The 26696-nt window shown below is 47.6% G+C and overlaps 1 protein-coding gene across 6 annotated transcripts in view; it reads right to left on the minus strand.

Moving 5' to 3' along the window:
* EMSY (EMSY transcriptional repressor, BRCA2 interacting) overlaps nt 1-26696 on the minus strand; it is a 377116-nt gene that overhangs the window by 267988 nt on the left and 82432 nt on the right. For all 6 annotated transcript variants that reach the window (XM_078658523.1, XM_078658521.1, XM_078658522.1 and 3 more), the window contains exon 7: nt 15702-15961. In XM_078658523.1, the coding sequence (XP_078514649.1) occupies nt 15702-15961 (260 nt within the window). The remainder of the gene's footprint in view (nt 1-15701; nt 15962-26696) is intronic.

The raw sequence follows: 26696 nt of genomic DNA on the forward strand, positions 1-26696 counted from the left end.
CTCTGCACTCTGCACTACCACTCTCTCTGCACTCTGCACTACCACTCTGCACTCTGCACTCTGCACTACCACTCTCTCTGCACTCTGCACTACCACTCTGCACTCTGCACTCTGCACTACCACTCTCTCTGCACTCTGCACTACCACTCTGCACTCTGCACTCTGCACTACCACTCTGCACTACCACTCTGCACTCTGCACTACCACTCTGCACTCTGCACTACCACTCTGCACTCTGCACTCTGCACTACCACTCTCTCTGCACTCTGCACTACCACTCTGCACTCTGCACTCTGCACTACCACTCTCTCTGCACTCTGCACTACCACTCTGCACTCTGCACTCTGCACTACCACTCTGCACTACCACTCTGCACTCTGCACTACCACTCTGCACTCTGCACTACCACTCTGCACTCTGCACTACCACTCTGCACTACCACTCTGCACTACCACTCTGCACTACCACTCTCACTCTGCACTCTGCACTACCACTTGCACTCTCAATCTGCACTCTGCACTACCACTCGCACTCTGCACTCTGCACTACCACTCGCACTCTGCACTCTGCACTACCACTCGCACTCTGCACTCTGCACTACCACTCGCACTCTGCACTACCACTCGCACTCTGCACTACCACTCTGCACTCTGCACTACCACTCTCACTCTGCACTCTGCACTACCACTCTCACTCTGCACTCTGCACTACCACTCTCACTCTGCACTCTGCACTACCACTCTCACTCTGCACTCTGCACTACCACTCTCACTCTGCACTTTGCACTACCACTCTCACTCTGCAGTTTGCACTACCACTCTCACTCTGCACTCTGCACTACCACTCTGCACTACCACTCTGCACTACCACTCTGCACTACCACTCTGCACTACCACTCTGCACTCTGCACTACCACTCTCACTCTGCACTACCACTCTGCACTACCACTCTGCACTCTGCACTACCACTCTGCACTCTGCACTCTGCACTACCACTCTCACTCTGCACTTTGCACTACCACTCTCACTCTGCACTTTGCACTACCACTCTCACTCTGCACTACCACTCTGCACTACCACTCTGCACTACCACTCTGCACTCTGCACTACCACTCTCACTCTGCACTACCACTCTGCACTACCACTCTGCACTCTGCACTACCACTCTCACTCTGCACTACCACTCTGCACTCTGCACTACCACTCTGCACTCTGCACTACCCCTCTCACTCTGCACTACCACTCTCACTCTGCACTCTGCACTACCACTCTCACTCTGCACTCTGCCCTACCACTCTCACTCTGCACTCTGCACTACCACTCTCACTCTGCACTCTGCACTACCACTCTCACTCTGCACTACCACTCTCACTCTGCACTCTGCACTACCACTCTGCACTCTGCACTACCACTCTGCACTCTGCACTACCACTCTGCACTCTGCACTACCACTCTGCACTCTGCACTACCACTCTGCACTACCACTCTCACTCTGCACTCTGCACTACCACTCTGCACCACCACTCTGCACCACCACTCTGCACCACCACTCTGCACCACCACTCTGCACCACCACTCTGCACTACCACTCTGCACTACCACTCTGCACTACCACTCTGCACTACCACTCTGCACTACCACTCTGCACTACCACTCTGCACTACCACTACCACTCTGCACTACCACTACCACTCTGCACTACCACTCTCACTCTGCACTCTGCACTACCACTCTCACTCTGCACTCTGCACTACCACTCTGCACTCTGCACTACCACTCTGCACTCTGCACTCTGCACTCTGCACTACCACTCTGCACTCTGCACTACCACTCTGCACTACCACTCTGCACTACCACTCTGCACTACCACTCTGCACTACCACTCTGCACTACCACTCTGCACTACCACTCTGCACTACCACTCTGCACTACCACTCTGCACTACCACTCTGCACTACCACTCTGCACTCTGCACTACCACTCGCACACTGCACTCTGCACTACCACTCGCACTCTGCACTCTGCACTACCACTCGCACTCTGCACTACCACTCTGCACTACCACTCTGCACTCTGCACTACCACTCTCACTCTGCACTTTGCACTACCACTCTCACTCTGCACTTTGCACTACCACTCTCACTCTGCACTTTGCACTACCACTCTCACTCTGCACTACCACTCTGCACTCTGCACTACCACTCTGCACTACCACTCTCACTCTGCACTTTGCACTACCACTCTCACTCTGCACTCTGCACTACCACTCTCACTCTGCACTACCACTCTGCACTACCACTCTCACTCTGCACTCTGCACTACCACTCTGCACTACCACTCTGCACTACCACTCTCACTCTGCACTTTGCACTACCACTCTCACTCTGCACTTTGCACTACCACTCTGCACTCTGCACTACCACTCTGCACTACCACTCTGCACTACCACTCTGCACTACCACTCTGCACTACCACTCTGCACTCTGCACTACCCTATCCTTCACCACAGCACAGAGCAGAACGGCGCCTTCCCTCATAGACTGACATACAGCATGGTGCCCAGTAGGACTGCGCCAGGTTTATATTTAGCTGGTGTCGCAGCCGCCCAAACTCGCACTGTGAACCCGAAGTAGGGCATGAAAAGCGCACTCTTTGCCTCTTACTGAACTCGCCACCCGTCAGGTGCTCCTGGGAACTCCTGCATAGTCAGACGCATATTAACTGACACATCGTTGAGCAAATAACAAACCTTTCTTTTTTTAGGTCTCGCCTGTCAATGCGCATGCGCATTGAGCAGAGCGAGACTATGGGGGCCTAAACAAAGCTTACCTACACTGGCGATTCACTGGCGATTTGATAAAGTGCATGTGCACTTTTAACTCAATGCGCAAGCGCAATTAGTTAAAATGCGCGTGCACAGCATCAAATCGTCAGCTTAGTGCCGCCAGCAGCTCTTCCCGCTCCGCCCCCTGCTGCATCAAAGGCTTGGCGCTGTGCCTCAGCCCAGCCATTCTCCTCCCCTAATTACCCCCTGCGGCATCAAAGGCTTTTTCACGGCCGGCCGGCCGTGCTTTGAGTTCACGGCCGGCTGGCCGGGTCTCCTTTTCTTTTTTTTTTTTCATTAATTGAATGTCTTCCAGCAAGCTCTCCTCATCCGTAGCTTTAGGTGTGATGACAGCATTTCCTTATAAGATTACTGCTCTCTTGGGAATATATGAGGGCAGGAAGCCTTCTGAATTCGGCTGATCATTATCAGAGAGTGTTTTGGTGAAAATACGGGACTTTTCTTATGCGTGCTGCTACAAAAAGAGCTCAGCTCTCCTTAGCTACGGGAAAGCTGTTTGGCTTACTTCTGCTCGCTCAGCCAGCAATTGTGCCATGTGGTGTGTTTTTAGCTTTACTAGCTCATTGGTGTGTACTGGCTTGCCACTTTGCTGGAATAAAGTACCGGCCATAACGCTGAATACGACTTTCTTTTAATTAGTTCACCAGAATTTGAGAGTAATAGTGGCAATCATGTTTGAAACTGCATAACGTGAGCGGAATAAGCTTGCAAGCCGCAATCACCCCACATCCACCACATTCACCACCACATCCACCACCACCTCCACATCCACCATATCCACCACCACCTCCACATCCACCACCACCGCATCCACCACCACATCCACCACCACATCCACCCTCACCCTCACTCACCCTCAACCCCTCACTCACCCTCAACCCCTCACTCACCCTCACTCTCACTCACCCTCAACCCCTCACCCTCACTCACCCCACCCTCACTCACCCTCAACCCCTCACCCTCACCACCCCACCCTCAACCCCTCACCCCACCCTCACTCACCCTCACCCCTCACCCACCCTCACCACCACCCCACCACCCTCACCCCACACACCCACACACCCTCACCCCACCACCCCACACCCCACCCCACCACCCTCACTCACCCCCACCCTCACCACCCTCACCCCCACCCCCACCCTCACTCACCCTCACCCCCACCACCCCACCTCACCACCCTCAACCCCCACCCCCACCACCCCACCACCCCACCACCCTCACCCCTCACCCTCACCCCACCACCCCACCACCCCTCACCCCCACCCTCACTCACCCTCACCCCACTCACCCCAACCCCCACCCCACCACCCCTCAACCCCCACCCAACCCCCACCCTCACTACCCTCACCCTCACCACCCACACCCTCACCACCCTCACCCTCACCACCCCACCCTCAACCCCCACCCCACTACCCTCACCCTCACTCACCCTCACCACCCTCACCTCACCACCCCAACCCCTCACCCTCACCACCCCACACCACCCCCACACACCCACCCCACCCTCACTCACCCCACCCTCACCACCCCAACCCCTCACCCCACCCACTCACCCTCACCCTCACTCACCCCACCCCACCACCCACCACCCACACCCCACCCCACCCACCACCCCACCACCCTCACTCACTCACCCTCAACCCCTCACCCCACTCACCCTCACCCACCCTCACCCTCACCCTCACCACCCCACCCCCCCCCCCACCCCTCACCCCTCACCCCCCCACCCTAACCCTCACCCCTCACTCACCCTCACCTCACTCACCCTCAACCCCTCACCCCACCCTCACTCACCCTCAACCCCTCACCCTCACTCCACCCACACCCTCACCACCCACCCTCACTCACCCTCACCCCTCACCCTCACTCACCCTCAACCCCTCACCCTCACTCACCCTCAACCCCTCACCCTCACTCACCCTCACCCCTCACCTCACCACCCCTCAACCCCTCACCACCCTCACCCTCACTCACCCTCAACCCCTCACTCACCCCTCACCTCACTCACCCTCACCCACCCTCACCCTCACCCTCACTCACCCTCACTCACCCTCACCCCTCACCCTCACTCACCCTCAACCCCTCCACCCTCAACCCCTCACCCTCAACCCCTCACCCTCACTCTCACTCAACCCCCACCCTCACTCACCCTTACTCACCCTCACCCCTCACCCTCACTCACCCTCACTCACCCTCACTCACCCTCACCCTCACTCACCCCACTCACCCTCACTCACCCTCACCTCACCACCTCAACCCCTCACCCACACTCACCCACACCACCCCACTCACCCCACCCCTCACCCTCACTCACCCTCAACCCCTCACTCACCCACACTCACCCTCACCCTCACTCACCCTCAACCCCTCACCCACACACACCCTCACTCACCCTCACTCACCCTCACCCTCACCCTCACTCAACCCCTCACCTCACTCACCCTCACCCTCACTCACCCCAACCCCTCACCCTCACTCACCCTCAACCCCTCACCCTCAACCCCTCACCCTCACTCACCCTCAACCCCTCAACCTCACTCAACCTCAACCCCTCACCCTCACTCAACCTCACCCCTCACCCTCACTCACCCTCACCCTCACCACCCTCACTCACCCTCACCCTCACTCACCCTCACCCTCACTCACCCTCACCCTCACTCACCCTCACCCTCACCCACCCTCACTCACCCTCACCCTCACTCACCCTCACCCTCACTCACCCTCACTCACCCTCACCCTCACTCACCTCACTCACCCTCACCCTCAACCCTCACCCTCACCCTCACTCTCACCCTCACTCACACTCACCCTCACCCTCACTCACCCTCACCCTCACCCTCACCCCCTCACCCTCACTCACCCTCACCCTCACTCACCCTCACCCTCACTCACCCTCACTCACCCTCACCCTCAACCCCTCACCCTCACTCACCCTCAACCCTCACTCACCCTCACTCTCACTCACTCACCCTCACTCTCACTCACCCTCAACCCTCACCCTCACTCACCCTTACCCTCACCCTCACCCTCACTCACCCTCACCCCCTCACCCTCACTCAACCTCAACCCCTCACCCTCACTCACCCTCACCCTCACCCCCTCACCCTCACTCACCCTCAACCCCTCACCCTCACTCACCCTCAACCCTCACTCACCCTCACTCACCCTCACTCACCCTCACTCACCCTCAACCCTCACCCTCACTCACCCTCACCCTCACTCACCCTCACTCACCCTCTCACCCTCAACCCCTCACCCTCACTCACCCTCAACCACTCACCCTCACCCTCACTCACCCTCAACCCCTCACCCTCAACCCCTCACTCACCCTCACTCTCACTCACCCTCACCCTCCCTCACCCTCACCCTCACTCACCCTCACCCTCACCCACCCTCACCCTCACTCACCCTCAACCCCTCACCCTCACTCACCCTCACCCTCACTCACCCTCAACCCCTCACCCTCACTCACCCTCAACCCCTCACCCTCACTCACCCTCACTCACCCTCACCCTCTCACCCTCACTCACCCTCAACCCCTCACCCTCACTCACCCTCACTCACCCTCAACCCCTCACCCTCACTCACCCTCAACCCTCACTCACCCTCAACCCCTCACCCTCAACCCCTCACCCTCACCACACATATTGTGTTACAATAGGTGTCACATTTGCGAAAGATAAAACTATTGGCATTGTAAATAACAAAGCTATTAATTTCGCTATTTCAAAACAAGCACAAATAAAAAATGTGTCCTTTACAATACCAATAGCTCAAACTTTCCTAATGCGAGACCTATTGCATTGCTGTGCTTCTCTCCCCTGCTGCACTCTCATGCTCTCTAGAGATGTGGCCTAACGACCAGAGCTGCCATCTAAGTCACGTAAATACAAAACATGTTGCATTCCAAATGCTATAGGTGTCACATTCGCGAAAGTTATAACTATTGGCATTGTAAATGACAAAGCCATCAATTTAGCAATTTTAAAAACCAACAAATAAATAAAATATGTCATTTACAAGACCAATAACTCCAACTTTTCTAATGCGAGACCTATTGCATTTGCAATGCTTGTTTAAATAAGTAGCTGAACTGTGTCGACAGAGTCCTTCACGCACGGCAGCTTTAGGCGTGAAGAAATATCATGTAGGAAATCGGGTGACCCAGAGAGGCTCAGATTATATTATACAGAATAAAATACCACTACAAAATCTTTTTAAATGCATAATTGTTGAAATGAGTGAATGTTCAATATCATCCGAAATTGCACTTTCCCACTTATTTTTATCGCAGCTAAGAGTGACAGTCAAATATACAGCTGGTACCGTGTTCTTCCCTCGTTATTCCACTTACCATGTCAGCCGCTTAAATAAACAAACTGGCAAGCCAGCCCGAAGCACCCACCACGTCGACCCTGAAGTATCACCTCACAGGGCTATCAGTGCTCTAAAACAAACTCGCTTTACATTCCGTGTTCAAACAAGGAGGTGCAAGCTAGCTGAAAACTGTAAACCTTTTATTCCAAACAAACATTTTAAATTTCGGTAAAAGCATTTCAGCTATTCAAACATTGAAATTAGCAGAGTAAACCTGAGATGAAAGGATCAACAAAATAATGCATGGCGCGCGCCTACCAAAACGCACTGCAGAATGGTGAACGCGCACACAGCATCTGGATTCCATTACAGCACCTCCCTGACAGCTCCTAATTGATATTTATGGACGGCCGTGCGCGAAACCGCAGAGAAAATGCCAAACATGGCGGACGTAAATTACATATAGCCTATCGCGTCAAGGCTACTAAAAAGACAGCACAGCGAAGACGAATCACTATGCAGATGCCATAAAAAAAGCCCGCGCACTAAGGAATGTTGCAGCCCGGACCCCTAAAGAAACTTTTTTTTTTTTATAACATAAGAGCTCGGAGCTCCGCCTCCCCTGCTGACGCAGGGTTGACGTAGGCCGAGCCCTAAAAAAATGAGCCTGAGGCCAAAAGGAAAATGCTACTTACCAGTATGCATCTGTTCTTGGTATGTAGAGCTGCAGATCACTACACTTTTGCATTAGATCGCCACCTGGTGTTGGGCTTGGAGGATTGCATGTTGTTGTCGTCTTGGAAGAAGTCTTTTGTAGTCACGAGATAGGTGACTCCTCCCTTGGACGATAGTGCGCATGGGCATCGACTCCATCCTTAGATTGTTTTTCGCCATGATGGGAAATGATGGAGTTAGCAGAAGTAAAGAAAGGATGTTCATGCGTGTGCATCTAAGTACGATATAACTGGAGCAGATACAAGTCCCGGGGAGGCGGGAGGGCGTGTAGTGATCTGCAGCCCTACATGCCAAGAACAGATGCTTACTGGTAAGTAGCATTTTCCGTTCGAGACATATAAGATGCAGATACTACACTTTTGCATCGATTGTGCAGCAGCGTCTCCCTTGGTGGTGGTCACCTGTGTCTGTTGCAGTAGTTTGAAAGAGAGTTTTAAGGACAGGCTTGGCCTACTGCAACTTGCTGCTTGGCTTGCACATCAACACAGTAGTGTTTAGTGAAGGTGTGTGTTGTAGACCATGTTGCTGCCTTGCATGTGTCTTCTAGGGGGATGTTCCCTAAGAAAGCCATAGAGGCTCCTAGTTTGCGTGTGGAATGCGCTCTAGGAGGAACTGTTAATGTACGTTTTGCTTTCTGATAGCATATTTGTATACATTTTACAATCCACCTTGCTATTCCACCCTTAGAGATGGGGTTGCCTTTATGTGTTGGAGAGAAAGATACAAACAATTGTTTTGTTTTTCGAAAATATTTAGTCCTATCTATATAGTAGAGAAGAGCACTTTTAACATCTAGTGTGTGTAGAGCTCTTTCTGCTACAGAGTCAGGGTTTTGGAAAAACACAGGTAACTCTACAGATTGGTTTAAATGAAAAGGACTAATGGCTTTTGGAAGGAATTTAGGGTTAGTTCTTAGGACCACCTTGTTACGATGTAGTTGTAAAAATGGTTCTTGTATTGTGAAAGCTTGTATCTCACTTACTCTTCTAAGAGAGGTAATAGCAATAAGGAAAGCTGTTTTCCATGTGAAGAATTGCAGTTCACATTTGTGTAAAGGTTCAAAAGGGGGACCCATGAGTCTTGTAAGAACAAAGTTTAGGTTCCATACTGCAGCAGGTGGTAACCTGGGTGGAATGATTCTTTTTAATCCTTCCATAAATGCTTTAATAGCAGGTACTCTAAAAATGATATTCTGGATAGAAGCATCCAGGGGATCAATTTGGTTATTGTTGCAATAAATGGCAAATCTCTTCCATTTAGCAGCATAACAAGGTCTGGTAGTAGGTCTCCTGGCTTCTTTAATGATATTCATACAGTCTGGTGGTAGGTAAAGATAACCAAACTCTAAGACTTCAGGAGCCAGATCGCCAGATTCAGTTGATTTGGGTCTGGATGTCTGATGTCTCCATGGTTCTGCGTTAGCAGGGTAGGTGTTAGTCGTAACTTTTGGTGTGGAACTAGAGACAGTTCTAGCAGTGTTGTGAACCACGGTTGGTGTGCTCATGTGGGAGCTACCAGGACTAATTTGAGAGACTATTGTCTGAGCTTGCGTACTACTAATGGTATTAGTGGTAGTGGCGGAAAAGCGTACGCAAATCTGCCTGACCAGTTCATCCATATCGCATTGCCCTTGGACAGCGGGTGCGGAAACCTGGCGGCGAAGGTTGGGCATTTTGCGTTTTCGTGTGTGGCGAACAGATCTATGTCTGGATGACCCCACTTGTGGAAAAATGGTTAAAGAACTTGCGGATGTAGTTCCCATTCGTGAATTTGTTGTGTCTGCCGACTCAACAGATCTGCTATCTGATTGTGAACTCCTGGAAGGTGCTCTGCTAGCAAATATATATTTTGTGTAATGGCCCATCTCCAACTGTTTTGTGCAAGCTGGGACAGTTGTAGAGAGTGTGTCCCCCCTTGTTTTTGTATATAATACATAGCTGTCATGTTGTCCGCCCGGATTAATACAGCTTTGTTTTGTACTTGTACTTGGAATGTTTTGAGTGCTAAGAATATTGCTAGCAGCTCTAGATGGTTGATATGGAACAATTTATGTTGAATGTTCCATTGCCCTTGAGTTGTATGATGTAGGAGATGGGCTCCCCATCCTGTGAGAGATGCGTCTGCTGTGAGCACTATTTGTGGAACAGGTTCGAGGAAAGGCCGCCCCTTTGTCAAGTTTTTGGTGTTCCACCACTGCAGAGAGCGATGTGTGCGGCTGTCTACCAACACCAGGTCTGTTAGTTGCCCTTGAGCCTGGTTCCACTGTTGTGCTAGACACTCCAGTAACGGACGCGTCTGCAGTCTTGCATATGGTACTATGAAGATGCAAGATGCCATCATGCCTATTAGTCTCATGAACACTCTGGCTTGGAGAGAGTGTTGATGTTGGAAGCTTGTGACTAAGGCCTGAATACTCTGTATCCTTGCTGGACTGGGATACGCTAGAGCTGTTGACGTGCTTATTGTAGCCCCTAGATACAGATGTGTATGAGAGGGTTGCAGGTGTGACTTGGTGTAGCTTATTGTGACCCCTAAGTCGTGCAATGTTTGAATTGTCTAATGTGTGTGTTGAACACACTGATTGAATGACTTGGCTTTTATGAGCCAATCGTCTAGATAAGGGAAGATATGCATTTGTTGTCTCATGAGATGTGCTGCTATTACTGCTAGGCACTTTGTGAATACTCTTCGTGCTGTTGTAACTCTGAATGGAAGGACTTTGAATTGATAATGCCGTCCTAGTACAAACCTTAGATACTTCCTGTGAGCAGGATGTATAGGAATGAGGAAGTAGGCGTCCTTTAGATGTAGTTATTGTGAGGAAATCGCCTTGTTGCAGCAGTGGAAGCACTTGTTGTAAAGTGATCATATTAAAATGATCTGATTGTATGTAATGATTGAGGGGCCTGAGGTAGAGAATTGGTCTTAGTGTCCCGTCCTTCTTGGGTATTAGAAAATACAGCAAGTAAACCCCTGTTCCTTGGTGTTATAAAGGAACTATTTCTATTGCGTCCTTTTGAAGAAGTGACGGGACTTCTTGCTTGAGCAGAGTAAGATGTTCTGCAGACATTGGACGCTGCTTGGGTGGTATGTATGGAGGGGTTGCTGTTAGTTCCAGGCAGTAGCCATACTGGATAATTTGACTTACCCACTTGTCTGTTGTAATGGAATTCCAGACAGGTAGGAACTGTGTTAATCTGCCCCACACAGGAGTGGAATGCTGTTGGGGGAGCAGAGGAAAGTCACTGTTTTGTGGTGGAAGAGGTTTGATTATTGCTGTTACCCCGACATCTTCCTTTGTTGTTGTTTCCTCTATAACATCCTCTAAAATAACCTTTGTTAGAGGATGTTTGTATGTTAGATTTGAAGGATGTTGTATTGTCTGCTCCAGTCTGTTTGGAGCCTCCTCTGTAGAAGGAGCGACGAAAGGAACTTTTAGCTTGTGTGGACTGTAAGCTCCCATAGATTTGGCAGTCTCTGTATCCTTCTTCATCTTTTCAAGTGCTGTGTCTACCTCTGGTCCAAATAATTGATTTTGATTAAATGGTCGATTTAAAATGGTAGTCTGCACTTCCTGTTTAAATCCTGAAATGCGTAGCCACGCATGTCTTCTAAGTAGGACACTAGTGTTCAAAGCTCTAGTAGCAGTGTCTGCCACATCAAGTGCACACTTGATTGAGGCATTGGAAATTAGCTTGCCTTCTTGTATAAGGTCGTTTGCCTGCGTTTTATATTGGTCAGGTAGATGTTCTAATAGTTTCTCCAACTGATCGTAATGAGCCCTATCATATCTTGAAAGGAGGGCTTGTGTGTTAGCTATACTCCATATGTTAGTAGCTTGCGCAGCTATTCTTTTGCCTGAAGCATCTATAACTTTAGATTCTTTGTCAGGTGGGGGTGCCTCACCTGACGTTTGTGAGTTTGCCCTTTCCTAGCATGTGATACAACTAGTGAATCTAATGGTAGTTGTCCTTTAATGTAGGCTGGATCCGCAGGTGTAGGCCTATATTTTTTCTCAATTCTATGGTTTAGGATCCTAGTACGTACAGGGTCTTTAAATATCTCTGGAGAATGCTTGATGACCCCTTTGATCACAGGAAGAATTTGAACCGACCTTTGCGATTGTTCAAATGTGTCTAATAGAAAATCCTCCTCTGCCTCATCAGAGTGCATAGTGACACCATGGTAAATGGCAGCTCTGTTCAATAGGTGCCCAAAACCAATGTTATCTTCTGGGGGAGAAGGTTTTGATGGGTATGACTATGGAATTGGAATTGGAATTGGAATTGGAATAGTTTTTATAAAGCGCGATAGTTACCCGCAGGCATCCTAGCGCTGGTAGATTTGCGTGGGTACATAGAAGAGAGAGCCTGCTTTTATCTGCTAAATAAAAAAGTCTTCAGTTTTTTCCGAAATCCGAGAAGGTTAGACTCAGAGCGAAGAGAGAGGGGGAGAGAGTTCCAGAGTCTGGCCGAGTTTACAGAGAAAGTCCTTCCTCCACACCTCGCTCTCTGGAACCTGGGAGTGTTTACTCGGAAAGCATGCATCGATCTGAGTTGCCTGGTGGGATTATATGGGGTGATCAAGGAGTGGTTTAGGACTGCTCCTTTCCTCCAAAAGGCGCGGTGAGCAATGCACAGGCTTTTAAAGTCGATTCTTGCCTTGATGGGTAGCCAATGGAGTTTTGTTTTCAGTTCTGCTTCCACCGACTGGCGGCGAGGAATTTCCAGAAGGGTGCGGGCGGCACAGTTCTGGATTACCTGAAGTTTACTGATGGTTGATTTCGGTGCTCCCAAGTAAAGGGCATTTCCGAAATCTAGACGGGACAGGATTAGCCCTTGAATCATAATTTGTTTTGCTTTGGAAGAGAGAAGTGGGAGGATCTTGCGGATGAGCCTAAGAATGGCTAGGCAAGTAGCAGAGAGTTTGACTGCTTGCTGACTGAATGTAAATGATTTATCCATCCAAATACCCAAGCTCTTGATGGTGTCCCTGGGTTCGGGGGCAGGACCCAAGGAGGATGGCCAGATGGAGTCTATGGATTTTGTCGGAGAGTTGCCCAATATCATCAGCTCCGTTTTGGCTCCATTTAATTTTAAATATGACTGGGACATCCAGGTGCCAATTGCTTCCATGCAGCCCCTTAGGTTGCTTGGCTGAGTAGATGGATGATTCAATGATACCACCAGCTGGGTGTCGTCGGCGTATGATACGATTTGGACACCGAAAGGGCGGACGATCTCAGCAAGGGGGCGCATGTAAACATTAAACAGTGTGGGGGTCAGGAATATCTGGTACATCCCGTGGGTTTGGGTACTCCCAGTCTGGATCATCTAAAGGGTATGGGAAAGGCTCATCTGGGTCTATCCCTCTTCCTAGGCTATACTCATCATCATTTTGAGTTGACTGTGAAGACAGAGTAGGAGAATGTGGAGGGGAAATCGTGGTGAAATGCTAAAAGGAACAGGGGATGAAGGAGAAGGAAGTATAGGAGAAGAAGGGTGCATAGGAGATGTGGCAGAGTCCTTCTTCTTGGCAGGTACTACAGGTGTCGGTGTTGTATCTGCCTTCCTCTTCTCGTGTGGTATAGTGGATACAGCACCTGTTTTGGGGTCAATGTAGATCTTCTTTTGCAGAGGATCTGGTAGGAAAAGTTCTTCTCCTTGTGGAACCTTTGTTGTCGCCGATTTTTTCGGTTCCGGACGAGGTTGCTGCTTATCTTTAGCCTTAGGAGGCGTTACATTGTCCTTCGGCGTAGTTTTCGGCACCGAAGGTGTTGTTTTCGGTGTCGTAGGCTGTTTCGAGGGCTTGGGCGCATCGGAATCAGGCCCTGTCTGTTTCGGTACCCTTCGGAGTGGAAGCTGGTCTCGTTGGCATCGAGGCGTCGGACTCTGGCTTCGCACCTTTGTCTTTTCAAGTCGATGGTCTTGGAGCCGAGACTTCTTTTGGTTTCAGTGGAGAGAGAGCTGGTGGGATCGGCACGTGTGGCTTGCTCGGCTACCGGAAGGCTTAACTGCTTTCTTCGGAGCCGGGCTCGATGGCGGGGCTTTCGAAGTGGTTTTTCGGTCGCGACTGGGCCCCAGAGGCGGAGTGTAGACCTTTGCCTTTGGTCTGGATGCTGTGTATGGTGCAGGGGCAGTAGTACTCACGCGCTGATCCGATGGTATGGAGTCATCTGAGTCGTCTGCCTCTGATACGATTTGGAGATCATCGGAATCTCCTTCAGGAACGAGCGGAACCTCCTCGAAGATGTCCACCAGTTCCTGAACTGATCTCTGCAGGTCGCGTCGATGGGCCCTCCGATCTCGGATCGTTATCTTGATCGAAAGGACGCGCAGGCTGTACAACTGGATTCGTCGTGTTCTGGCGATAAGCACAGGTGGCAGACCTCGTGGTGGTTACTGTGTGGAAACTTTGCTCCACACTCGGGGCATTTCTTAAATGGCGTTCTTTCCATGAGGTGTAGGCCTCACGGCGTGGATAGGCCCAACGGCCCGCGTCGACGACCGGAATCGAGCTGATGGAGTCGAAATGATGTTAGTCGATATCGAAAGTAGTTAAGTAAAGTTTTAATGATTTTTTGCGCTTTAAAGTACTCAAAAAGTAGATTTCGAGGCGGAGCGGAAAAAGTTCATCCGAACCCAGTGGCGGAAAAAAACAATCTAAGGATGGAGTCGATGCCCATGCGCACTATCGTCCAAGGGAGGAGTCACCTATCTCGTGACTACAAAAGACTTCTTCCAAGACGACAACATGCAATCATCTGAGCCCAACACCAGGTGGCGATCTAAAGCAAAAGTGTAGTATCTGCAGCTCATATGCCTCGAACATACATTTACAGCCTATATAACAGCAGTTATAGGATGGCTCAAACTCATTTTTTACTATGCAATCCAGGAAAAACTGAGATACTGCTATTCAAAGTCGACCTTCTGCCAAGATGGTTAGGAGCATAGCCAGCCAGCTGTACTCCTTCTCCACCCCCTACTGAGCTGGCCAGGAACTTAAAGGTTCTTATTTACACTAGCCTATCGCGCTAATCCCAGATCGCAGCCGTGGTTAAATCCGCATGCTGGATTTTAAGGATGCTGATGAAGTTTCTCAAATTCCTGCCATGGGAGGCCCAGAAAACGGTGGCACAGGCACTAATCCGGTCAAGACTGGACTATGCCAATGTCGTGTATATATAGGACTTCCGTATTACCTTATCTACAGATTACAAAGTATTCAGAACATGGCAATCAGCCTTCTATTCAATCTTCCTAAGTATGCCTCAATCACGCTGTACCGCAACTAGATACACTAATTACCAGTAAAGAAAAGGGTCATGTTTAAAGGCGGACTATATCACACATGATTTTCTATAAAACTGTTACCTCATACTTGCATAAAAGGCTAACCTTGTATTACCCTCAAAGATCCATACAATATCAGTCAGACCAGCTTCTGTCCATCCCCTTCACCAAAAGGACGCATTGGGGTGTCTCTGCCTGCTTGGTTCAAGTAGCCAAGTACTAAAATTTCCTTCCTCTTCCCCCAGATGCATTACAGAGAAGAAAAAAAATCTGAAACGATTGAAAACCCATCTGTTTAATCATTAACTGATGCCTTTCCTTTTCTTGGCCGTTCTTTGTACAGCGCCGGGACACTCTAGTAGTAGCTTTGAGCTTTACAAGACACCTCATTCATTCATAATGCTCAGATCTGAACCAAACACCTGAATATGTGTCTATATACAGAGGTAGGATAAACAAAAAGAAGTGCATAGCGTTAGCACTCTTCTAGAATACAATTACGATCCATACCTTCTGAGTGCTTGTATTAGTAGTCTGGGTGGAGGGTTTGGTGAATGTGATCTTTACTGGAGACATATGTGGTGGGAGAGAGTTGGCGATGCTCTGCATGATGTTACTCATTTTAGGGCTGCCGGTGACTGGCACCGCTATAGTCTTTGAGACAGGTGTGACTACTTTCGGAACTTCCTTGAGGACAACTGGAGAGGATTCATTTGAGTTGGTCCGTCGCCGTTTACGAGGTTTTTCATCCTCATCTGAACAGCTGACACCTAAAAAACAAGCAATATTGGTAGATCTTAAAGGATAATCCCAAGCACTATACATTTGTAAGAGAGTCAAAATAAACAAACATTTGTAAATAAAATAGCTGTGACACTTTCACTTAAGTCACCTTTCTTAGAATTTAAAAACTAAGCCCTAAAATTGTTTTAGTAATTCTATGTATCTTGCTATATCAAAAAAAGAATACACAATGGGACTTCTCCCAACTGTTTGTCATCTGTTTTTGTACTAGGTCTTGGGCGTTTTTTCTATTAACCTTCATATTACCTAGGGCAAGTCCATGCCAAGGAGATGTAGGAGTAGCAGGAAGACCAGTACGATCTGTTGACGACCTACGAAGACACTTTGAAAAGAAACTCTTGAACCATGGCTGCTCCGTCCATATTGAACGTCTAACAAAATTGTATATAACCAAGATATTATCACCGCACGTATGTTTTTACAGCGCTTGAAATACTTTCGAAAATGCTAAGAAGAACTGTGACAGATATTTTTCATGATCGGCTTTCTGATACTTCCTGCTAGTGCCCTGAAGAAGCCCTGTTTGTAGGGCAAAATGCGTTGGCTGTAGCTACACAATATAGAATAATTTGAAATAAAAAAATTCTGGTTCAGACTTGGAACTGTGGATTGAAATTATTGGAATTCTGACTCTTTCCTATGTGATCGAATTGCCTCTCATTGTTCTGTTTTATATGATTTATGACTGTGTGGCAGCTGGTCATTTAAGGTGGGCAGTATCAAGTTTGTGACTTAGTGATGACTATACTGGGTGGTGCGGTAAGTTGTGCCTTGCTGCCATTCCATGCCTATCATTTAATGCTCTCCATATACCTATTCTTTCGCTAGAGTTAATGTCCAAGCTAAAGTGAGATTAAAAAAAGCTAAACATTCAATTCTCCTGTGCACTTATTTATCTGACTAGAGTTTCCATTATGAGATTATGATTTATAATTGTTACTAGATTCCTGTAAATCCAGTGTGTAGGAAGCTAGCTCCTTACATGGCATATCATATTTTTGATATATCACATAAAGAGCCAGGGGTTCCCTTATGAGTGGACAGGGGCTTGCTGTGGCAATCCCAAAGTGCTCTGTTAGAGGGTAGTGTGGTCAAGCGGCCTTGTGCCTAAGGCAGATAAGTGATAAACATCTGAAAATACAAAAAATGGTCAATAAATGAGACACACGACTCAAACAAGCATTGGAAATGCAATAGGTCTCGCAGCATTAGAGTTAGTGCATTTAGAATTGTTTATGGGTTTTTTGTTGTAAATCTTTTGCATTTTTATTTTTTTTTGCCAATGCTAAAGAATTACAAATCAAAAAAGCAATAAACAATTGTAAAAGCTGTAACTAAAAATCCTACGAGACCTATTGCACTGTGTGAGGGTGAGGTGTTGAGGGTGAGTGAGGGTGGGGATGAGTGAGGAGTTGAGTGTGAGTGAGGTGTTGAGGGTGAGTGAGGTGTTGAGGGTGAGTGAGAGTGAGTGAGGGTGAGGGTGAGGGAGGGTTATTGCGAGTTAGGATGAGGGGTTGAGGGTGGGTGATGGTGAGGGTGAGGTGTTGAGGGTGAGTGAGGATGAGTGAGGGTGAGTGAGGAGTTGAGGGTGAGTGAGGGTGAGTGAGGGTGAGTGAGGGTGAGTGAGGGTGAGTGAGGGTGAGTGAGGGTGACTGAGTGTAAGTGAGTGTGAGTGAGGGTGAGTGAGGGTGAGTGAGAGTGAGTGAGGGTGAGGTGTTGAGGGTGAGTTGTTGAGGTTGAGGTTTTGAAGGTGAGGTGTTGAGGGTGAGGTGTTGAGGGTGAGGTGTTGAGGGTGAGGTGTTGAGGGTGAGGTGTTGAGGGTGATTGAGTGTGAGTTAGTGAGGGTGAGGTGTTGAGTGTTAGTGATGGTGAGGTGTTGAGGGTGAGTGAGGGTGAGGGTGAGTGAGGGGGAGGGGGAGGCGTTGAGGATGAGTGACGTGTTTAGGGTGAAGTGTTGAGGGTGTGGGTGAGGAATTGAGGGTGAGGGAGGGTGAGTGTGGGTGAATTGTTGAGGGTGAGTGATTGAGGGTGAGGTGTTGAGGCTGATGTTTTGTGGGTGAGTGAGGGTGAGATGTTGATGGTGAGTGAAGGTGAGGTGTTGGGTGAGGCGTTGAGGGTCATTGAAGTTGAGGGTGGTTGAGTGAGGATGAGTGAGAATGAGGGTGAGTGAGGAGTTGAGGGTGAGTGAGGGTGAGGTGTTGAGGGTGAGTGAGGGTGAGTGAGTGTGTGATGTTGAGGGTGATTGAGGATGAGTGAGAGTGAGGGTGAGTGAGGATTTGAGGGTGAGGCGTTGAGGGTGAGGTGTTGCTGGTGAGTGAGGGTGAGAGTGATTGAGTGTGAGTGAGTGTCAGTGAGGGTGAGGTAGCGTCTTACTGATTGCCCGTGAAAAGCCCAATTATCTTCTTATATGTGAAAAAGAATGAAATGCGATAGGTACATTTTACAAAAAAAATTGTGAGCTTATGTGTTGTATTTATTGTTATAAAATAGCACTCGCTCGGTAGGGAGGCTACTTCAGAGCTGATAAAAACAGAATTATACATTTAATAAACTGTCATTTTTTGTCCTGTGTGTTTAAGCGTAGTTGAGACATTGACAGCACGAGTCTGAAATATAAATGAAAACAACGCAGCAGGACCCGGCGCCTTTTCATCCCTAAAAGTATTTACCATTTGAGGAAGGACAAGGCGCGAACCCGAAATGCATCGAGGGGTGTGATGTACAAGTTGCCTATCTAGAATGTGAACGATTGTCCGATAAAGTATTTCAATCAATCATGCAATAGAAGTATAGAAAATTATTTTCAGCAAAGAAAAGACAAATGCACCAGTTTACGTTGGGATGACTGAATGCCAGCCACGGATACAAGAAAATTTATCAGGGATTCCAGGCTGCAATCGCGTAGAGTGTTAGGGGGTGTGAGGGGGGGAGGATGAGTGAAGTTATTTGCGTAAGAGAGTGTGTGAGTGTGTTAGTGTGAGGGTGAGTAAGTGTGTGTGAGGCTGAAGGTGTGTGATGGTGTATGAGGGAGATGTTGTTTTAGCGTTACTGAGCGTGTGTGAAAGAGTGTGATAGTTTTGTTGTGTGAGGGTGATGTTAAGAGTGTGTGTATATGTTAATAATAATTAAGTAATGTGTTGTTTGTAACTAAAGGTGTCCCCTTTGTATTACTTCAGTCTTATGTGTATATTAGTATGTAATTTTAAATGTGTATGTATTGTACTAACTATGTGTATGTTTTGTAACATGTTTGTGTAGTCTCGTTTTTTTTTTTTTTTTAAAATGGCCGACGTATAGCGTCACGTCGACGTCTGCTATGTTTAGCGGTCTAGTTTATTTTTGAGTTGTGTGTGTTTTTTGTTTACGTATTTTTCTAGCCAATCGGAGCGCGACGTTTTTGACGTAGCGTTCCGATTTGCATACGTCAACCGTTGAATTCCCCATTGATCGAGAATGTTGGTGTGCGGAAGGCGTGTTCTTGTCCCGGTGGTGTTGCTGCGTCGTTTGACAGGTAAGAATGTATTCCTAAGTTTATTTTAATGTAATGTAATGTAGTATATATACTATGTAAAATTTAAATACTTGCTAAATTTATTTAATTCACTCGTAATATTTGTAAATGTTTGTAATGTAACATAAAGTAGTGTTTTTTATTGGCGATGTGTAATGCATATGTTTTGTTAAACTGTAATGTAATGTATTAATGTCCTTTTTTTGGTAATTTGACATACAAAAGGGGTTTGTTTCATTTCGAAGTGGTAAATGTGTTGTAATATATTGATGTAAGTTGTTTTTTTATTATTTTTTTGTGTGATGCTGAAGTAGTCGGATAATTTGTTATTGACGTACTTGAAGTATGAAATGAAACTTTGTGTCTTTGCTGACTGTAGTATTTTTAGCAATGTATGAACGACATGTACAGTGAACTAATGTATTTTTCGTTAGATTTTTGTGACTGACTCTTTCTATGTTCGTAATATGTTTTATTGTATTTGAACTAATTCCGTCTGGATAAATGCTATTGTGTTAAGCGTTTCTTTTTTTGTGTAAATCTCGACTATTGTATTCAATGCGTCCCATTTTCCGGATGAATCGTTCTTGTTTATTTCCCTCTGAAAAATTTGATTGTTTCTGAATTTTTGTTTATTTCGTCATATTTGCTTTATATTAGACGGAATTCCGTGAGAAGAAGTGCTATTGTTGTATGCGTCCGGTTTTTTGTGTAACTGTTGACTACTGTCTTTAAACCGTCCCATTCTCCGGATGAATAGTGCTTGTTTATTGCCCGGCGAAAAAGTTGCCTGTTTCACTTGTGTCTTTGTATCTCCTCGTCCTCGCTTCCTGCCACATATTTGTATTTGTTTCCTTTGTGTAATATTGTTGTAATATCGTACGAATTAAATTTACTTTTTGGCCCGAAGACTGATTAACATCCTTGCATCCTTTTAGGTCAATGATGTTAAGTTTTTTTTGTGTCTAACGTATCTGATGCTATACTCCGTCGACCCCCTTGTTTTCCGTCCTGAAATTTCTTTATGTGTAAGAAAATGGCCTAACATTCCTCAAATTGCAGAGTGGGTGAATGCTGCAGAGTGGGTGAATGCTGCAGAGTGGGTGAATGCTGCAGAGTGGGTGTATGCTGCAGAGTGGGTGAATGCTGCAGAGTGGGTGAATGCTGCAGAGTGGGTGAATGCTGCAGAGTGGGTGAATGCTGCAGAGTGGGTGAATGCTGCAGAGTGGGTGAATGCTGCAGAGTGGGTGAATGCTGCAGAGTGGGTGAATGCTGCAGAGTGGGTGAATGCTGCAGAGTGGGTGAATGCTGCAGAGTGGGTGAATGCTGCAGAGTGGGTGAATGCTGCAGAGTGGGTGAATGCTGCAGATTGGGTGAATGCTGCAGAGTGGGTGAATGCTGCAGATTGGGTGAATGCTGCAGATTGGGTGAATGCTGCAGATTGGGTGAATGCTGCAGATTGGGTGAATGCTGTCTATTGGGTGAATGCTGTCTATTGGGTGAATGCTGTAGATTGGGTGAATGCTGTAGATTGGGTGAATGATGGAGATTGGGTGAATGATGGAGATTGGGTGAATGATGGTGAGTGGGTGAATGATGCAGAGTTTCTGAAAGATGGATAGTGTGTGAATGATGGATAGAGTGTGAATGATGGAGAGGCAGAGTGCTGTTGCGTTTTTGAGTGTTAGTGTGTGTAACTGAGGGTGAGTCGTTGAGGGTGAGTGAGGGTGATGTTGAGTGAAGGTGAGGGTGAGGTGTTGAATGGTATTGAGGGTGAGGGTGAGGTGTTAAGGGTGAGTGAGTGTGACTTGTTGAGGATGAGTGAGGGTGAGTGAGGTGTTAAGAGTGAGGTGTTAAGGATGAGATGTTGAGGGTGAGTGATGGTGATGTTGAGTGTAGATGAGGGTGATGTGTTGAGTGTGAGTGAGGGTGAGTGATGGTGAGGGTGAGTGAGGGTGTGGAATTGTGGGTGAGGTGATAAGGGTGAAGTTAGTGAGGGTGAGGTGTTGAGGGTGAGGGTCTGAGGGTATGCTGTGCTGTACCTGCTCCGTGTGTGAGGGAAGCTTGCACTGTTGCCGCCTGTGCTGTACCTGATGTATGTGTGATGAAAGCTTGCACTGCTGCTGTCGGTGCTGTACCTGTTCCATGTGTAAGGGAAGCTTGCACTGCTGTTGGCTGTGCTGTACCTGCTCCGTGTTTGAGTGAAGCTTGCATTGCCGTTGCCTGTGCAGTACCTGCTCCGTGTGTGATGGAAGCTTGCACTGCAGCTGCCTGTGCTGTACCTGATGTATGTGTGAGGGAAGCTTGCACTGCTGCTGTCGGTGCTGTACCTGTTCCATGTGTAAGGGAAGCTTGCACTGCTGTTGCCTGTGCTGTACCTGCTCCGTGTTTGAGTGAAGCTTGCATTGCCGTTGCCTGTGCTATACCTGCTCCGTGTGTGATGGAAGCTTGCACTGCAGCTGCCTGTGCTGTACCTGATGTATGTGTGAGGGAAGCTTGCACTGCTGCTGTCGGTGCTGTACCTGTTCCATGTGTAAGGGAAGCTTGCACTGCTGTTGCCTGTGCTGTACCTGCTCCGTGTTTGAGTGAAGCTTGCATTGCCGTTGCCTGTGCTATACCTGCTCCGTGTGTGATGGAAGCTTGCACTGCTGCTGTCGGTGCTGTACCTGTTGCATGTGTAAGGGAAGCTTGCACTGCTGCCGCCTGTGCTGTACCTGATCTATGTGTGAGGGAAGCTTGCACTGCTGCTGCCTGTGCTGTACCTGCTCTGTGTGTGAGGGAAGCTTGTACTGCTGCCGCCTGTGCTGTACCTGATCTATGTGTGAGGGAAGCTTGCACTGCTGCTGTCGGTGCTGTACCTGTTCCATGTGTAAGGGAAGTTTGCACTGCTGTTGCCTGTGCTGTACCTGCTCCTTGTTTTCGAGTGAAGCTTGCACTGCTGCCGCCTGTGCTGTACCTGATCTATGTGTGAGGGAAGCTTGCACTGCTGCTGTCGGTGCTGTACCTGTTCCATGTGTAAGGGAAGCTTGCACTGCTGTTGGCTGTGCTGTACCTGCTCCGTGTTTGAGTGAAGCTTGCATTGCCGTTGCCTGTGCTATACCTGCTCCGTGTGTGATGGAAGCTTGCACTGCTGCTGTCAGTGCTGTACCTGTTGCATGTGTAAGAGAAGCTTGCACTGCTGCCGCCTGTGCTGTACCTGATCTATGTGTGAGGGAAGCTTGCACTGCTGCTGCCTGTGCTGTACCTGCTCTGTGTGTGAGGGAAGCTTGCACTGCTGCCGGCTGTGCTGTACCTGATGTATGTGTGAGGGAAGATTGCACTGCAGCTCTCGGTGCTGTACCTGTTCCATGTGTAAGGGAATGCTGTTGCCTGTGCTGTACCTGCTCCGTGTTTGAGTGAAGCTTGCATTGCCGTTGCCTGTGCTGGAGCAGCTCCGTGTGTGATGGAAGATTGTGAGATCTGGCATAACGGAAGGATTGGTAGTGCGTGCACAGTTTTTTTTTTTGTTTGTTTATTGTTGTAGTGAAAAGTTTTATGTATGCACTGTGTATGTTCTCTTTGTGTGTTTTCTTTTTTATATTTTCTTTATTTCAGGGAATGAGCTGCTACGATGGACAGGTAATGACAAATTAATTTGCATAATATTAAAGCGTGTCTTTGTGACTTTTATACTTTTGTTTATTGATTTGCTTATTGTAAAGCTAATGTAATTATTTTATTAGGTCTCTCTGCTCGCATGTACTTTCTGCCTGGCTTCTTGCATTTGATTTTTATTTTATCAATGGCTGCTATTTCGGTGTATTTGTTGCCATGGATTGTGTTCCGTTTTGCCGTACGTGTTTTTTGGTCGCACTTGGCTTGTGTATACGTTTCTAAAATTATGTAGTGTATGTAAATAAAAGTTTTTGTTTTTCTGTTCTAGTAAAGGGTATTACGCAATGTATTCCCTTTACGTTTGTTACGTAAGGGATGTTAGCGTTCAATTTTTTAATTGATGGTGATGTAATTATGAGCGTTACGTAATTTTTAGCCAATCGCAGCTCTACGTTGTGTGACGTAGCGTTGCATTTGACATGCGTCAACGGGGCTTTTTCCAAATTGATGTGAATGTTCGTGCGGTAAAGGTGTGTTATTCCTCCGTGTTTGTTGCTGCGTCGTCTGACTGGTAAGATGTACATTTATTAAAAGTGAGTACATGAATTTGAATGTATTAATACGTGTGTGTATATACGTATTATTAATAATGTTTTATTAGGATGTATGAGTGTTTTATTTGTATTGCGCCATGTGTATTATCGAGTTTTGAGTTACAATATTCCTTAGTACTGTTCTAAAAGATATATGTTTGAAAAATATAGTTTTTTCGAAATGTTACATAAAGCAATGTTTATGTTTGTATGTGTTATGTCTTTGAAATTGCGTCCCTTGTTATTTCTCGCTCACTTTCCTTGTGTTTTGAATTTTTCTTGATCTTTATGCGAATGTTGGCTCGTGTTTAAGTAGATTCTTTGGGATGCATTGAGTAATCTTTGCTAGTGTCTTCCTGGTATGTAGTTTCAGTAGTTCCGTTTCGCCTGAGGTGGCACTGTGATGTTTATTTTCCCTCTGACTTAGCTTTTGCTTGTGTCATTTGTACCGGTATGTGACTTGTTTCGCCGCTATTCATTTTTTTTGTTAGTTGCTTGTTGTAGTTAAAAGTATAATGTATGCACTGTGTATGTTCTCTTTGTTGTGTTTTTTTTTATATTTTCTACATTTCAGGGAATGAGCTGCTACGATCGACAGGTAATGACAATTTTATTTGCATATTATGAAAAAGTGCCTTTGTGAGTTCTTATACTTTTGTTTATGCCTTTCCTTTTATTGATGTTAATGTAATTATTGTATTTGGTTTTGCTTTGCTCGTACGTATTTTCTGTCTGGCTCCTCTCATTAGAGTGTGTTTAGTATTTTATCAATGGCTGCTATTTAGTTTTATTCTTTGGCATGGATTGAGTTTCGTTTTGGCGTACGTGTTTTTCGGTCGCACTTTCCTTGTGTGTAGTAATTTTCTCTTGCACGGCATCCCTTATGTCCATTTCTGCAGCAATAGCACATTATTAACATTCTGCAACCCCACACTACAATTGAGCGACATGAGATCATCACTCATTGCCAGTAGAGCCGTATTTAGAACTCCCCCAGTCTCATTTAGACATAGAACTGCAGTACTGTACAGCACCAAAGCATGCTTGTATAGCTGTAATTCTGTGTGCAACGTACAAAAAGTTGTTCTAAAGCGTGCACTTCAGGCTGGTGGTGTGTGTGACTGTTGAAAGCGTGGATTGATGGCTGTTTGTGTGGGTGTATGCATGGTGAAAGGATGCACTGATGACTGTTGTGTGTGTACGCCTTGTGAATGTGTCCATTGCTAGCTATTAGTGTGTGTGCCTGTTAAAAGCGCACATGTTTGGATTGTATGTCGTTTGTCTGCTGAGTAATGCTGTAGTGGTAATGATTGGTGCTGTGGTGGTAAGTGTTTGTGTGTGGTTGTAGTGTGATAGTGTGTTGATGGTGAGTGAGGGTGAGGTGTTGAGGGTGAGTGGATGATGGTGTGAGGGTGACGGTGTGAGGGTGAGAGTGAGTGATTGTTGGCGAGCGTGAGGCTATGAGGCTTATTGAGAATGTGAGTGGGTGTGCGAGGATGTGTGAGAGTGTGTGAGTGTGGATGTGTGTGAGGGTGGGGGTGTGTGAGCGTGTGGGCATGTGAGTGTGTGGTGCTTAGTAATGCTGTAGTTGGGATGTGTTGTTCTGTGCTAGTGATGAGTGGTGTTGTGATGGTGTTTAATAATTACCACCACAGCATAACTCAGCACCACAACAGTTGCAGTTCTCCCAACAATGGCATCACTGATGTCCACGAATGCAACATGCAGCAATACCACTTTATCTTTCTGCAGCCCCACAGTACCATTGAGCAACAACACTGCTTCACTCTGCACTTCCACATCCGTATTTTGCAAACACACAGTCTCATTTTGACATAATACTGCAGTACTGATGACTGTTGTGTGTGTATGCCTGGTGAAAGTGGCCATTGATAGCTGTTGTTGTGTGTGTGTGACTGTTAAAAGCGTACATGTTGTTATTGTATGACCTTTGATTGCTGCAGTGGTGATGAGTGGTGCTGTGGTGGTAATTGTTTTTTTGTGTGGTTGTAGTGTGATAGTGTGTTGAGGGTGAGTGAGGGTGAGGTGTTGAGGGTGAGTGAGGGTGAGGTGTTGAGGGTGAGTGAGGGTGAGGCGTTGAGTGTGAGTGAGATTGAGGGTGAGTCAGTGTGAGGCGTTGAGGGTGGGTGAGGCTATGAGGGTGAGTGAGGCGTTGAGGGTGAGTGAGGGTGAGGTGTTGAGGGTGATTGAGGATGAGTGAGAGTGAGGGTAAGTAAGGGGTTGAGGGGGAGATGTTGATCGTGATTGAAGTGTTGTTGTGGTGGTAAGTGTTTGTGTGTTGTTGTAGTGTGATAGTGTGTTGAGGGTGAGTGAGTATGAGGGTGAGAGGGTGAGAGTGAGTGAGAATGAGGGGGAGGTGTTGAGGGTGAGTGAGGATGAGTGAGGGTGAGGAGTTGAGGGTGGGTGAGGGTGAGGGGCTGAGGGTGAGTGAGGTGTTGAGGGTGAGGTGTTGAGTGTGATTGAGGATGAGTGAGAGTGAGGGTGAGTGATGTGTTGAGGTTGACTGAGGCTGAGGCGTTGTGGGTGAGTGAGGGTGAGGTGTTGAGGCTGAGGGTGAGGAGCTGAGGGTGAGTGTGGGTGAGGCGTTGAGGGCGAGGCGTTGAAGGTGAGAGAGAGTGAGGTGCTGAGGATGAGGGTGTGAGGGTGAGTGTGGGTGAGGCGTTGAGGGTGAGTGAGGGTGAGGTGTTGAGGGTGATTGAGGATGAGTGTGAGTGAGGAGTTAAGGGTGATGTGTTTAGGGTGAGTCAAGTGTTGCTGTGGCGAAAATTGTTTGTTTGTAGTTGTAGTGTGATAGTGTGTTGACGGTGAGTGAGGGTGAATGAGGGTGATGTTTTGAGGGTGAGTGAGTATGACAGTGAGGTGTTGAGGGAGAGGTGTTGAGGGTGATTGATGATGAGTGAGATTGAGTGTGAGTGAGGAGTTAAGGGTGAGGTGTTGAGGGTGAGTGAAGTGTTGCTGTGGTGGTAAGTATTTGTTTGTTGT

This window comes from Lissotriton helveticus, chromosome 8 (genome assembly GCF_964261635.1).
Source record: "Lissotriton helveticus chromosome 8, aLisHel1.1, whole genome shotgun sequence".
Lineage (NCBI taxonomy): Eukaryota > Metazoa > Chordata > Amphibia > Caudata > Salamandridae > Lissotriton > Lissotriton helveticus.